Below are 16,107 nucleotides of genomic sequence, written 5' to 3' on the forward strand. Positions count from 1 at the left end.
AATCTCAAGCTGACTCCATGCTGAGTGTGGGGTCCAACATAGGGCTAGATCTCATGACCCTGAGATCATTCATGACCTGAGCTGAAACCGGGAGTAGGATGCTTAACTGACTGAGCCACCCAGGCACCCCTGCCAAACAGTTTTTAAAAGCAGCTGCTCCCATTTTACATTCTCTCCAGCAAGTATGAGAGTTCCAATTTCTCTATATCCTCAAAAAATAATTGTTATTATCTGTTGACTTTTTAAAAAATTGTAGCCATCCAAGTGGATAATGAAGTAGTATTTCATTCTAGTCTTGATTTGCATTTCCCTAATGATTAATAATGTTGAGCATATTTTCAAGTGCTTATTGACTATATATTTTCTTTGGAGAAGTATGTATTCAAATCATTTGCTCATTTAAAAAAAAAGATTTCATTTACTTATTTGTGTGTGAGAGAGGGACAGAGAGAGGGGGGGGAGCCTGCAAGCTGGGGAAAGAGCAGAGGGAAAGGGAGAGAGAGACAATCCCAAGCATAGTCCATGTGGAGCACAAAGCCCGATGTAGGGCTCGATCTCATGACCCTGAGATCTGACCTGAGCTGAAAACAAGAGTCGGACACTTAACCGACTGAGCCACCCAGGAGCCCCATATTGCTCATTTTTAATTGGGTCATTTGTGGGATTTTTGTTGAATTTTAAAAATTCTTTATGAAGTCTGACTACCACTCCCTTAACATATATGATTTGCAAATATTTTCTCCCATTTTGTAGGTTGTCTTTTCACTTTCTCGATGCTATCAGCTGCACCTCAGAAGTTTTTATGGCCTATTGGTCATGGTATTAGGTCAATTTTCATAGATTTTACAGTTACAAATTGATTCAATTAAAATTACTCTGCACTATTTGTTAGAGCTGTGTACTGAAGTATGTGGCATGAAATGATGATGTCTGAGATTTGGTTGAAGGTAGTCCAGCGAAGAAATAAAGGGATAGATGAAGCAAAAGTAGAAAATCTTGAAAATTGTTGAATCTGAGGTTTGTTGTAGGATGGGTACATGGAGCTACATCATACTATTTTCTCTACTTTTCAGTGGTAGAAAAAATATTTTTATACCAAATGCCTATCTAATTACTTTTTTTGGCACAAAGGAAAGGTTTCATATGTTAAGGGAATATGGTGCATTGAGGAAAGAACAGCAGATATACAGAGCCTTATGAGATTAGAATGTGAAAATTGGGCATTGACCTGAGAGTTTGGAGATACTTTTGATGATATATATAAATAGGAATAAAGAGTGTATTGTTAGTTCTGAGTAACCCAATCTGGGTAGAAGTGGTGACTTCATACATATTAGAGGAGTGGAATAAGGTGAAGAAGCCATTTGTGGAAGCATGACCTTTGATTCAGTATACGTAACTCACTCTTGAGTAAGAGTGTAGCTGGCCTTAAAATTTAGTCATTTTCCATTCAACACTTATGTGTGTCTGTTTCTTTGTGTGTGTGTGTGTGTGTGTGTGTGTGTATGTATGTAAAAAAATTTTTTTACATGGATGGGTGACCCTGAACAATGTGGAGACATGGAAGGTTAGGGGCACTGACCCCCTGCACAGTTGAAAATCTGTGTATAACTTTTGACTCCCCCAAACATTAGCTACTAATAGCCTGCTGTTGACCCAAAACCTCACCAATAATATGAACAGTAGATTAACACACATTTTGTATGTCATATGTATTGTATACTGTACCCTTAACAATAAAGTAAGCTAGAGAAAATATTAAGAAAGTCATTAAAAAATCATAAGAAAATAACGTTTACAGTATTGTACTGAATCAAAAAAATCTGTGTATAAGTAGACCTGCATAGTTTAAACCTGTGTTGTTCAAGGGTCAACTGGATGTGTGTGATGTATGTATATATATGTAATATTTATAAATATTAATATGTTTACTATATTAAAAATATATTTTTATAGTTTTCTAGTCTCTATTTTGTTATTTACAAGTTTTCTGCCAGCCCAATTGCTTATTCTTTTAAGTATGAAGTGGTCTATTTTCACTCTCTCGTTGCCTCTAATTTCTTTTTAGATAGGCCTACATTGATAGCTTCCACTTACTTTGATATCCTTTTCTCAGGCTTATTCTGCAGTTCAGGAGACTTTTTTTTAAACCAAAAGGTGCTTAAATGTCATCTGCCAAATTTGGAGTCTTTGCAATATATTCCCTCTTCTACATAACTTAATGCTAAAATCTGAGGATCCCACTAATTATAAATTCTCTAAATTGTGATTAAAAAGAAACTAATGAAATTCAATGTAATTCAGGGTTTTTGAGAATTGAGAATTTAAATATTATATACCTTGGTTCCCTTTAGCTGCTTAAAAAAATTTTTTTTTATTTAACAGATTTGTTAGGCATTTTTTTTGCCACTTCACCCAATTAGCTGTGTTTACTTACAGTGTTAAACAGTTCATGAAAACACATATTCGTGGGATTAAAAATAAACCTTAGACATCATGTATAATATGAGCATTGGTTATAGTGAGAAGGGCAATTGTCAGAAGGAGACTTGCATTCTAGTTTCAGCTATGTGACCTCTAGCTATATAAGTAGTCTTTGTGCCCTTGATCTAGGATTTCATTTTGTTAGTAAAAGTAGGGACATTTCATTAGATGATTCTAATGATTTTTTTTCTGGTTCTGAAATTAAAAGTAGAGCCATCAAAAATCTGCATAAATTTAATACAGTTTACTTCAGTTTGGAGACTCCTAACTGCTAGAAAGTTTCTCCTTAAATTCCAATAGGTAGTTCCTAGATGTGTGACTTTAGGCAAGTTATTCTCTTATTACCTTGTCTATGAAATGCAATAATAAACCACAAGGTAAATTTCTTTTAACTGAAGTCTGCTCTGGCTGGTAATTATCAAAGCCACTCCAGGTTTTTAAAATAAATTTTTTTGTGTGTTTGCATGGTATACTTTTTTTCCCTTCTTTTTACTTTTTAGCCCATATATTCCATTATGTTTCAGATAGTTTCTTATAAATAGTATATAATCAAGTCTTGTTTCTTAAGCTAATCTATATGTTTTAATTACCACATTAGACTAAGTTTAATTTTTTATATTATTGGATTTAGGTCTACCATTTATCATTAATTGTCTGTCTCTCTAGTTTTCACTCCTGTTTTCCCTTCTAGCCTCCTTTTGAATTTTTTAATTATTTTACAGAATTTCATTTTAATTTTATATTGGCTTTTTAAAAATATCTCTCCATGCATATATTTTTTAATGATTACTCTAGAGATTTATTTATATTTGAGAGAGAGAGCGAGATAGCGAAAGAGAGCACAAGTGGGGGCGGGCAGGAAGAGGGAGAAGCAGGCTCCCTGCTGAGCGAGGATTCCAAGGTGGGGCTTGATCCCTGTACCCCAGGATCAAGACCTGAGCCAAAGGCATATGCTTAACCGACTGAGCCACCCAGGCATCCCAGTAGAGATTATTGCATACCAAACTTTTTGCAATCTACTTAGAATTTTTTATCACTTCAAGTAAAATACAGAAATCTTACTACCATATAGGTCCCTTTACTCTCCTCCCATTAAGATGTTGTTCTCATATGTATTAGATCTATATATTGAACATCCCATCAGTGTCATAAATTTATTTCAGTAGTTATACATATTTTAACAAACTTAAAAGGTGAAAAAATAGTCTATTCTGTTTATTCAAATATTGCCACTTCTGTTGCTCTTCCTTCTTTCTTGGCATTCCAGTGTTCCCCTTGCTATCATTTTACTTCTCTATGAACTTTCTTTAGCATTTCTTTTACAGCAGTTCTATTGCCAGTAAATTATCTTAGTTTTCCTTTTTCTGAAAATGCCTTTATTTCATTTTGATTCCTAAAGGATGTATTTGCTGTTAAAAGATTCTGGGTTGATGATTATTAGTATTTTTTTAAAGCACTTTAGAAGTGATGTTTCACTGTCTCTGGTTTCTGGTGAGAAATACAACATAATTCAAATCTTTCTTCTCCAGAAAGTAAACAGTGTCATTTTCCTCTGGCTGTTTTCAAGATCTTTTCTTTAGTTTCATATGTTTGATTATGATGTCCCTGGGGATGGTTTTCATTTTTAACTTTTTAGCAATTTGCTGTGCCAGTATAACTGCCATAAATACAACTTTATGTAAACATATATAAATTTATTTCTTTCACCAAATTTTGGAAGTTTTCAGCTATTATTTCTTGAAATGCTTTTTCTTCTGATCTTTCTCCTCTTTTGCAACTCCTATAACATGAATATTAGAACTTTTGATATTTTCCCATAAGTCCTCAAAGCTTTTCTTTTTCTTTTTTTTCTACTTTTTTCTCTATGTTATTCAGGCTGGATAATTTCTATTGATACATCTTTAAATTTGCTGGCTGTTCCCTTGGTTGTCTCCATCCTATTAAGACCCGCTAGTAAATTTTTTAATTTGTATTTTTCACTTATAAAATTTCAATTTGGTTTTTTTTTTTTTTTAAGATTTTATTTATTTGCTTGAGAGAGAGAGAGCATGAGCAGGGAAGAGGGGCAGAGGGAGAAGCAGACTCCTCACTGAGCAGCGAGCCCAATGTGAGGCTTGATCCCGGGACCCCAGGAACATGACCTGAGCTGAAGGCAGATGCTTGACCAACTGAGCCATCCAGGTGCCCCTCAATTTGATTCTTTTTATAGCTTCTATTACTTTGGTGAAGACTTCTTCCTTTCCATTCATTTAAATAGTGTTTACCTTTGCATTTATGGAGCATTATTAAAATAATATGTTAAGTCTTTTATGGATAATTCCTAAATTTGAGTAACCCCAGAATTAGCGTTGTCTTTTCCCTTGAGAGTTGTTTTTATTTCCCTTTTGTTTTACATGTTGAGTAATTTTGGATTCTTTCCTAGATATTTTGAATATTATGAAACTGTCAGTCCTGTTTAAGTCTTTAGAAGAATGCTTTTGTTTTGTTTTGGTTTTAGCTTGCTGTCTATCCAGTTAGTTCAGACCACATATCCTGGACAGCTTTAGGTGGGTTGTGGTTCCAATGATAATTTAGTTTTCAACACCATTACAGTGCAGTTCTAATTTGCCCTGACTGTGCACCACCCAGTGGCCAGTCTGAAACCTGCATACAGGCATACCTTTTTTTATTCCACTTCACAGATAACTGTGTTTTTTACAAATTGAAGGTTTATGGCAACCCTGGCTCAAGCAAGTCTATCAGTGCCATTTTTCTAATAGCACTTGCTCACTTGTTTTGCTCACTATGGTTTACTGAATATTTTAAGCTCACTGTTGAGACCTACTGCTCAGAAAAAAAGATTCCTTTCAAAATATGACTGCTCACTGACAATGCACCTAGTCACCCAAGAGCTCTGATGGAGACATACAATGAAATTAATGTTGTTTTCATGCCTGCTAACACTGTAACCATTCAGCAGCCCATAGATCAAGGAGTCATTTCAGTTTTCAAGTCTTATTTAAGAAATACATTTTCTAAGGCTATAGCTGCCTAGATAGTGATTCTTGTGATGGATCTGGGCAAGTCAACTGAAAAGCTTCTGGAAAGGATTCTCTAGTGTAGATGCCATTGTGAACATTTGTGACTCATGCGAAGAGGTCACAATATTAACATTAACACATTTGGAAGAAGTTAATTCCAGGCCTCATGGATGATTTTGAGGGGTTCAAGACTATAGTGGAGTAACTACAGATGTGGTGGAAATAGCAAGAGAATTAGAATTAGTAGTGGAGCCTGAAGATGTGACTGAATAGCTACCATCTCTTTATAAAACTTGAATGGATGAGGAGTTGTTTCTTAAGGATGAGCAAAGAAAGTGGTTTCTTGAAGTGGAATCTACTCCTGGTGGGGATGCTGTGAAGATTACTGAAATGACACCAAAGATTTAGAATATGTAAAATTAGTAGATAAAGCAGTGGATTTGAGGGTGTTGACTCCCATTTTGAAAGTTTTGTGGGTAAGATGCTATCAAACAGCGTCACATGCTATAGGGAAATTGATTGTGAAAGGAAGAGTCAATCAATGCAGCAGACTTCTTTGTTGTCTTAAGAAATTGCCATAGCCACCTCAACCTTTAGCAACTACCATCCTGATCAGTCAGTAGCCATCAACATTCAGGCAAGACCCTCTACCAGCAAAAAGATTAGGATGTACTGAAAGCTCAGGTGATGGTTAGCATTTTTCACCAATACAGTATTTTAAAATTAAGGTACGTACATTGTTTTTTAGACATAATCATACACTTAATGGACTACAGTATAGTATTAACGTAACTTTTATATGCACTAGGAAGCCAAAAAATTCAAAGTTGACTTGCTTTATTGTGATACTCACTTTATTGCAGTGGTCTACAATGGAATACACAATATCTCTGAGTTATGCCTGTAGTGACCTACAGGGTAGTTCAGCGTTTAAAAACACTTGTTCAGCTGCTTCTGGTCAGTTTCACACATGCGGAGGTTGGGGGAGATCCCAGGGTTTTATACACAAATTTAGAGGTTCACTTTCTTTAGTTCCTTCCTATGATCTTTCCCCACACTCTGGTTCCAAGATCATCCTTCTTGGTCTTCTGGTAGAAAGTCAGGGCTTTAGGCCTCCCTTCACCATATCCCAGTATCTGATTATCTGCCCCCACTGCATCAGTAGATAAAGAGGAGTGATGCTGTTTTGCCGTCTTTAGCTTGATGTAGGCAAGGTTCCACCTCACAGGGTTTGCACATGGTGAGGAGAGGATGCTGCTTTCCTGCAGCTTCCCTGGAGTAAGTCCAGTAAATTCAAAAGTCTGTCTCACAGCCCCCAACCCCTTTCCTGTTTCTTTGACTAGAGAGAGCAAACTCCTCCTTGGACTCTGTACTAGCTGGCAGTTCCTGTTAGGGGTCTATAATAATTCCTTTTTATTTATCCTGTTTGGGATTTGTCTAGCTTAACTCTGTGATGTCTTTCACTGACTTTGAAAAGTTTATATTTAAAAATATGTGTTGTATCCTATTCTCTCTCCTTCTGCAGCTAATTAAGCGTATGTTAGGACTTCTGTCTGCTCTATATGTCTGGGTTTTTTTTCCATCTTTCCATCTTTTTGTCTTTCCTGGCCATACTCTGGATAATTTCTCCTGATTTATATCCCTGTTTATAATAAATTCTCCCCAGTTGGCTGTATTCTATTCTTCCATTAAACCCATTAGAGCTTAACAGTCCAGTTTTTATATATTCTTGCAACGTGTGTTCACTTCTTTCCCAAATTAGCTCCATCACTTTGTATGGTTTCCCATTCCCTACAGGTACCTCATACTTTACTATTTAAAACACAGAAAGCAAAAATCTAATACCTGTTTAAAGGAGTTTTCCATTATTTCTACTAATTCTTGGCTCTGGAGTAATTTCCTTATGTGACTATTTATATTTTAACTGTGTTGCTAAATGTTATACTTGAAAAGTAATTTTTGGCCCGCAATGAAGTTACTTTTATAGAGAGGATCTATGTTTTTATTCCTCCTAGCACCTACAGGGATCACCAATGTGGAACTACCCTAAAGCAAGTTAAATGCTTAAGATTCTTTGGGTGATGTAGGCAATTCTACATTTGGCTATAGTTTTATACTTTATACTTCTGGTTCATCCTCATCCAAAGGCTTAAAAACCCTTTGGCAGGGTGGGGGGTGGTCATGGGGAAGTTCCCATTAGGTTCATGATTCTGATTAGATTTACAATGTTGTGTGGACCTTGAACTTTGGTCTGTCCCCTTACCCCATAAGGTTGTCTCAGTAGGACCCCATGCCCATTTCCCTTCTTTTTCTCTTTGCCTTTGGACTGAACATTCCTTACTATCTTAATATCTTGATGCTTTAAGATGACTTTTATATTTTAATCACCTTTGGTTTTCAGCAGGAATATGGATCTAAGTATCCTACCATACAGTTCCCAGAAACAAGAAGTTTTCCACAACCTTATCTTTGTTCCTACATGGGCAAACCTTACTCTTTCAATTGGTATTCTCTGCACTTAGGAAATGTTACTTGTGGCATATAATCCGTAAATGTTGATAGGAAATATGCTTGATTCTGTCAGCACTTACTTACTTTTAGCAATTTTTATGTATAGCTGCTCAAAAAACGTATCATATTAGTTATCTATACTTGCTGCATATAACAAATCACCAGAAAATTTAGTAGCTTAAAACAACATTTATTATCTTACATAGTTTCTGAGATTCAGGAATCTGAGAATGGCTTAGTTTGGTAGGTCTCCTGAGTCTGCAAACTTTTGACGGTGCCTGCAATTTGAAGGCTTTGACTGGGGTTGGAGGATCCACTTCCACTCATGTGGCTGTTGGCTTCAGTTCCTTGCCAAATGGACCTCCCCAATAGCCTGGCAGCTGGCTTCCCCAAGAGTGAGTGATCTAATAGGGAGTGAGGGCCAGAGGGAAGAGGAAAAGATAGGAAGAAAGGGACAAAAGATAGAAAGTGGGGAGAAATGCACCAAAGATGGACGTGATAGCTTTTTACAACATAATCTCAGAAATGACATCCCAACCCTTCTGCCATATTTTTTTGGTCACAAAGACCAATAATGTATGTGGGAAGGGACTACACAAGGGTATGAATACCAGGGGGTAGGGATCACTAGGGGGTTATCTTGGAGGCTGGGAAGCACTGTATTTTATCAAAAGAAAAAAAAGAAAACCTTTATTATATTCAGAGGTTCATAAAAAAGCACTTGAGTTAAAGCCACTTCTTCAATTTTATAAAGTATGAAAATATGGTTGTAATTTTATCAATGCAGATGCACAAAACATTTCCCAAAAGGTGTTATATATTAAATTGTTCCAAGCTAAATCCAAAAGAAAGAATATAAAGATTTAAAACTACTAAAAATCTGGTATGAAAAAAAAAATCCCAGTTAAATGGTAAAAGATAAATTTAGATGTCAAGGCTTAGTGTCTGGTAGGAAAAAAAGATTTTAAATATAGCTAAATAAAAAATAAACTTGCAAGTGTTTTAGTTATAAAAAAATTGTTATGAGAAAAATAGTCCTCCTACTGAAATGTACGGTCATTAATTCCAGTAACATGCTTTTATCAATCAAAAGTGGTTTGAGAAGGAATGAAACCTTTAAGATTCTAAATATGAACCACATAACTCAAAGTAATTGAGGAAGTCAGTGTGTTCTTCAGTGTAAACACCATGCTACATTTTGTATAAAAAATGAGAATATCTATTTGTATTTGCTGCTATTACACCTAAACCATGGGAAGATACATAAGAAACTAATAAAAATGATTACTTGGTTGAGATTGGAGGGTAGGAAGAACAAGGTAGATACATACAAGGAGGAAGGTAAAACATATATTGATAAGTTTTTTATATTTTTCTGATTTCTGAATCATATATATATGTATATATGATTGAAGCTATATAAATTTTATATAGGTTTATAAACATAAACCTATAAAAACTGAACCTATATAAATTTTTTTAATCACAAAGAAAAAAATTAAGACCTAAGATGGGTTTATAGGTTTCTGGTTTATTTCAGGATATTTTCTATTAAAATGTGAATTAAGTTATCAAAGTAATGCTTGTGACGAAAAAAAGGAAAGTCTGTTCTTTACTTATAAAACAGTATCTGAATCTAGGCTGTTATAAAATTAGGCAGCTGAGACACCACAGTCAAGCTATCGCTTTTATGATTAAATCATAGGGTAAGATATCATACAACACAGAAGACTCTTTAAAGTAAATTGCCCAAAAAGGGTAAGTTCAGTCTTTTTATATATTCCCTAATTTGAGATTTTTTTTAAAAGATTTTATTTATTTATTTGACAGAGATAGAGACAGCCAGCGAGAGAGGGAACACAAGCAGAGGGAGTGGGAGAGGAAGAAGCAGGCTCATAGCGGAGGAGCCTGATGTGGGGCTCGATCCCATAACGCCGGGATCACGCCCTGAGCTGAAGGCAGACGCTTAACCGCTGTGCCACCCAGGCACCCCTACATTTGAGATTTTTATCTCTTACCTAGCCAAGTTTAATGCCCACTATCTAACAAGTTCTCAGGTAGCCGTCTCCTTACCGGTATGGCTATCCTTCTGGGTTGTTTTCTTTTTTCTTTTTTTTTTTTTTTTGGTGGGCGGCAAAGCCAAGTTTATTGAATGATAGTATAAAGCTCCCGAAGTGGGAGGGCAACTGAGAGGGTTGCCTCCTGGGTTGTTTTCCAACCACGTAGTCAAGATTCCTGTCTCTATTATAGGAGTTACTTTTACTTTGTTAATTATCTGCTTCATACATTCAGCTCCAATAGGGAAAGAAATATTTTATTCATCTTTCAACCAGTGAAGCCTAACAAAATGCTCTGCACATAGCAAGTATATAGACACACAAAATTTGCTGGATGGCTACACAGAACGAGTGGGCTAGATTTTACTTTATATTTCAGAATTCTGATAAAGAGACCAGCATTAAAAAGCCTAAGACCAAAAACATATCATTGCAGACTGAATTCAAAGAACCATTCTATTTCTTCACCTTTAAAAAAATTAAAATTTCAAAATAAGAACCAATGTGAAGAACATGACCAAATAAGTAACAACTGCATTCAGAAACCTACATCTACAAAGAATACTTTAAAACGTGCCTCCAAAGGCACATTATTCCAATTTCCATTAAATACAGAGACTTTATGAAAACAAATCTAAAGCTATCCTATCATGGGGAGAGCTCTCCACCATTTGGTTATTTTAAAGTAATTTCAGGGGTGCCTGGCTGGCTCAATCAGAAGAGCATGTAACTCTTGATCTCAAGGTCGTGAGTTCAAGCCCCATGTTGGGTGTAGAGATTACTTAAAAAAATAAAAAATAAATAAAATAATTTCAGTATTCATAGACTTTGCAACTACTTATACTGCAAAATAAACACACTATATAAAGAAAACATAGACTGATAAAAATAATCTTACACCATTTCAATAAATTTCACAGGTTACTTTGTGTTGCCATTTTATTTAACAGCTGCAACATTTTACATTGCTTATGAAGTAGCTACTTCCAGAAGACTGATAATCTCCTTCACAGGTTATTTTTGGTTAGTACTACGGATGTGATTCAGTACGAACCATGTGACCAGTGGAGTAAAATTCTCAGTCTCTCCTAGCCTGAGACCTCAGATCCTGAGTTATAACCTTGACTTGGTCTTCAAGTTGAGATGCTTCATAAGTATTTTTCTTACATCAGGGTTATTTAGTGTAGTTTCTTTTTCTTGAGATATACAATGAGTGTTTTTGATACAAAAACATATACCATATAGGAATAAAAAAAGCATCAAAATAATGATTGTATTTTATATAATGTAAATGACAGGACTAACTAAAATATCCCCTTTACTTTTTTTTAACACAACGTACTTCTTAAAATGTTGCTGTTTGAAGAGGAAAGTTCTGTAACAGTTTCAAATACATAGAATTTAACTTATGTTAATATCCTGTTATAAAAAATAACTACCATATAAAGAATTTAAAATATGCAAAAGTAATTAGTTCATTAAAATGTATATTTAATACATTGGTGTCAATGAAAATATGCTGACTTGCCAAGAAAGTTCTAAGGTTTAAAGGGGAAGTTAAAAAAAACCTGTTTCAGGCTTCATTTATTGCTACATAATGACTACTTCAAGGGTCATATGGCCTGTTGTCAATCACTTTTAGAAGTGGTAAATAAAGTGGGGTATATTTTGAAGGAAAGGAGGAAAAATAATGCACTGCAATACAAAAATATTACCTATTTATAAATTATTAGACTTATAAAACACATACCGAATCACGTATTCTTGCTATAAAAGCAATGTACTTAAATATAGAAGCACAAAATTCTGAAGCACCCACAATTATTTTAAGAATACCCATTTAATCAAGAAAAAAACCATATATATATATATATAATAATTTGAGAAGGAAAAAGGCAAAATTCTGATTTTAATCCAAATAATCAGAGTTTATCTAATCATGGAGGTAGGTCTCCACTCCAATTATACAAATAAGTTATCTGCCTTACTCGAAGAATTATCATGTAAGACTAAGATCTGAAAACTGTGTCACTGAAATTCATTTTTAACAGACTTTAGAAACCAGCAATGTAACTGGCATATGTAACAGCAATTTCCCTCATAAGGTTACACCTGAAAAGAGCCTTCATTAAAGTCATTCTTGGTATAGCGAGGTATACATAAGTGCAGATACTTTGGCTTTGCATTTAAATAACACAGTAAATGCTACAAATGTATTAAAGACAGAAGAAATCCTTGTCTTTTTAGTACTTGTATTAAGTCAAAGCTTCAAAAACTGTGGGTCTCTTAATTTTAGAGATTTAAATATTGTGCTAATGATTTAAAAAGATCATTTCCTGCCTAAAAAGCAAAACTTACATGTTTCAAACAGCAAACATTTACTTTTAGTGTTTGTGGCATTTCAGCTTTAGTGAATTTAGTTTTAACAAATTAGTTTGCAATATGTAATATGACTCGTATCTTTCACTAAAAAAGATTTTCTATAATGAAAAATACTAATTCTATTTCTAATGGTAAACTAGTAGAGTTGGAGGTCCCACCATGGATCACAGGGATTAGAGCACTATCAAGATCATTTAAATAATGCTGAGGAAGAAGCTGGCCTTCAGATCCTGCCTGAAATTCAACCTGGGGGGGAAAAAAATCTTGATAAGTCAACTCTAGAAAGTAAGCAATCTTGTTTAGCTCAGCAGATGAATATGAACTATTTTAAAATATCATTCATTTTAAGCATGTTAAGAAAATACTTGATATTTTACTCATAAAATGTTCCACATTCTCCTATATTTCTTTTATCTTCTATATAAATTTTCACTGTCTCTCCCACAGATATCATAAAAATTGTTTAAATGCCACTACTTCATACTTTAGGTTTCTTCTCAACACACACATAAATGTACTAGAGAACCAAGGTTTTAAATAATTACCAACATGATTTAAATAGAAACCAAAAAATCTATTTAAAAATATTTTGAATTTGTTGTTGCAAAAATATTTAATATTTGAATTTAATGTTGCTGGTGAAAATTACATTTTAATATATTTGACTAAAAAAATTAACAGAGCTGACGAAATAACAAATTATTACTTCCTTGAAAAAAGAACTTTTAACAGTGAGATCAAAATATAAGTTCTTTACAAAAGAACTGTGAGTTTAACACATCCTGACTGAAGAAAAGCAAATCCTCAGTATATGACCTCATTCATGTTTAGATTAACCATTCTAATGAAAAATTTGCTTTGAAATTGATTATATTGGAAGTTGGAAATAGAAATGCACATTAAAGTAATACTAGAGTACCATTTTTCACCTATAAAATTCATAAATTTCAAAAGTTTGATTACATATTGCTTTGATAAAGATGTAGGGAAGAGAACTTTCTCATACAAATTGTGGTAGAAATACCTATTTGAGACAATCTGGTAATATCTATTGAGTACATACTTAGACCTGGAAATTCTACTTCTTAGAATGTTTGTTATACTCACACTTATGCAGAAGCAAAATACTGTGGATAACCTAAATGTCAATCAGTGCATACTAAATTTACATAAAAACTAGTTAAATAAATTATGGTACATTTATATAATCAACAACTATGCAACTGTTAAAAAGAATATGTAGAATATGAAATATCTCTAAAATAGAAGATCTTAAAGAAGCATGGTCAAAAAAAGTAAGAGTAAAGGGGGAAATGAAAAGGACTTACATATTTACTTGGCTGTACATGCAAAAAATCACAGAAACTACAAAGAAATGGGTAACATTTGATTGCCTGACCAGGAAGGGTGGATGAGGAGTATGGGGACAGACTACAGGGTTGGGAGTCAAGAGTGGGAAAGAGATCTTTCCAGGGCTATTACCTTATACAACTCTACTGGGAACCACTTACATTGTGGCCTGGAGTTAGTATCTCTAGAGGCTACCCATTACATAGATGACAACATGAATGTTGCTCTCTGGAAATGTTGGATAAGATAGTCCTATTATACACATACTTGTGAGATAACAGAAAATATATATTGTTCTCTACTTCTGGTTCCTGGTACACAGCTCTTGAGACCCTTGTCATTTCTTAAGTGATAAGAACACTCTAAATATCTCTTGTTCTAATATTTGTATTTCACACCGTCCGTGACACAGGGCTCCTAAAACCCTTGTACGTTCCTAAGTGATAAGAGCACTAGGAATACTTTTTGTTCTAATGAGGTGACTCTGGGTGGGCTCCTGGATGGGGACTGGTCACCAGAAAGACCACGCTATAATTAGAAACTTTAGATTTTTCAGCCCTACCCCTCATCTTCCAGAGAGGGGAGAGAGGTTAAAAAATGGAGTTCAATTATGCCTAGATAAGGAAGTCTCCATAAAATCCCTATAGAGGGAGGTTTGGAGAGCTTCAGGCCAGCTAATACATCCACACCAGGAGGGTAACACACCCAGACTCCACTGGGACAGAGGTGCCTATGCTTGAGAACCTCCCAAACTTCACCCTATGTGTATGTCTTCATCTGCATATCCTTTAATAAAATGGTTAACGTGTTTCCTCAAGTTCTGTGAACTGCTCTAGCAAATTAATTAAACCCAAGGAGGGGGTTGTTAGGAGTTCTGACCTATAGCTGGTTGGTCAGAAGCACAGCCAGTAACCTGGGCTTATGATCAGCACCTGAAGGTATGTGGGGGCACGATCTTATGGACTGAAACCTTAACCTGTGGTATCTGATGATATCTGGGTAGATAGTGTCAAAACTGAGATGAATTTCTGGATATCCTGCTGGTGTCCAAGAACTGCTTGGTGGAAGGGGGAAAACCTCTACATATTTGGTGACCAGAAGTGTCAGAAATGAAGCACTTTGTGTGAGTTGTAAAGGAGACTCATAGGAAAGAAAGACATAGTATGGAAGAACTGGTTTTTCCTTACATGGGAAGGAAAAAACTAGGTTTTTTCTTTTTTAACACTTTTGGACTTTTGTAATTTTAAATCATGTGACTATAGAATAAAGTCAGAATGAAAAAACTAAAAACCTCCTTATGTAGTGCAGAGATCAGCAAACTACAGCCTGTGAGCCAATATGGCCCACCAATTATTTTTGTAAACAAAGTTTCATTGGAACATAGTGAGCTCCTTAGTGTCTATGGGCCACTTGTGCACTATAATGGCAGGACTGAATAGTTTTAAAAGACATCATACAGCCCACAATGCCTAAATTATTTACTGTCTGGTCTTTTACAAAAAAGTTTGCTGACCCCTGTTGTGGAGAGTAAAGGTGAAAATGTAAAGGAAGTATATAGCACTGACGTTCAACAAATTTTAGTTCTCTTCATTCATCCCAAATAAAAGGTTAAAGAAGAAACTTGATTATTTTATATAGGATACATTCATTTCAAAAATACATCACAAAAACATGTCTCACCATATCAGTGTCAATGGAAACTCTGAGGCCAATTTTATTCATCCCATTACTCTTTAGAGTTTTTAGGTGAGGGCACAGCGCAGCACTACAAGCCATGGCTATTTCTTTTGCAAACTGATAACGAGTTGCTGAAACAGATAAATCCTGGTCCTTTAGAAAGTAGAACACCTGAAATGTATTTAATTAGGAAATAAGTCATGATTAAGATTAAAAGCAGCTTTAAAAATACAATTGCTTTCAATTCAACTTTATTAATAAAATTCCAATATAACTGCCATGAAATCATTAGTTAAAAGCATTGTGTGTGGGACACCTGGGTGGCTCAGTTAGTTAAGGGTCTGCCTTCAGCTGGGGTCATGATCCTAGGGTCCTGGGATCGAGCCCCATGTTGGGCTCCCTGCTCAGTGAGGGGGAGGGGGGCAGGGAGGTTCCAGCACACCCGCTTCTCCCTCTCCCTCTGCCTCTCCCCCTGCTGGTGCTCACTCTCCCTCTCTCTCTCAAATAAAAAAAATCTTAAAAAAAAAAAAAACCACCGTGTGTGTAAATATATATATCTTGATCTATAAGTAGTAAAAGCCTAAAACCAAAGATTATGGACTATGGCATGACTTAGCTGTTTTTAC

At 35.1% G+C, this 16,107-nt stretch overlaps 1 protein-coding gene across 3 annotated transcripts in view; it reads right to left on the minus strand.

Moving 5' to 3' along the window:
- Positions 1–10,109: 10,109 nt before the first annotated feature.
- Positions 10,110–16,107, minus strand: part of ZFYVE16 (zinc finger FYVE-type containing 16) — a 47,728-nt gene continuing 41,730 nt past the window's right edge. For all 3 annotated transcript variants that reach the window (XM_045796384.2, XM_045796383.2, XM_045796385.2), the window contains 2 exons: positions 15,485–15,652; positions 10,110–12,700 (listed from right to left, as the gene is read on the minus strand). In XM_045796384.2, the coding sequence (XP_045652340.2) occupies positions 12,539–12,700; positions 15,485–15,652 (330 nt within the window). In that variant the 3' untranslated portion in view covers positions 10,110–12,538. The remainder of the gene's footprint in view (positions 12,701–15,484; positions 15,653–16,107) is intronic.

Source organism: Ursus americanus, chromosome 5, assembly GCF_024610735.1.
Source record: "Ursus americanus isolate L20-20 chromosome 5, mUrsAme1.1.p, whole genome shotgun sequence".
NCBI lineage: Eukaryota > Metazoa > Chordata > Mammalia > Carnivora > Ursidae > Ursus > Ursus americanus.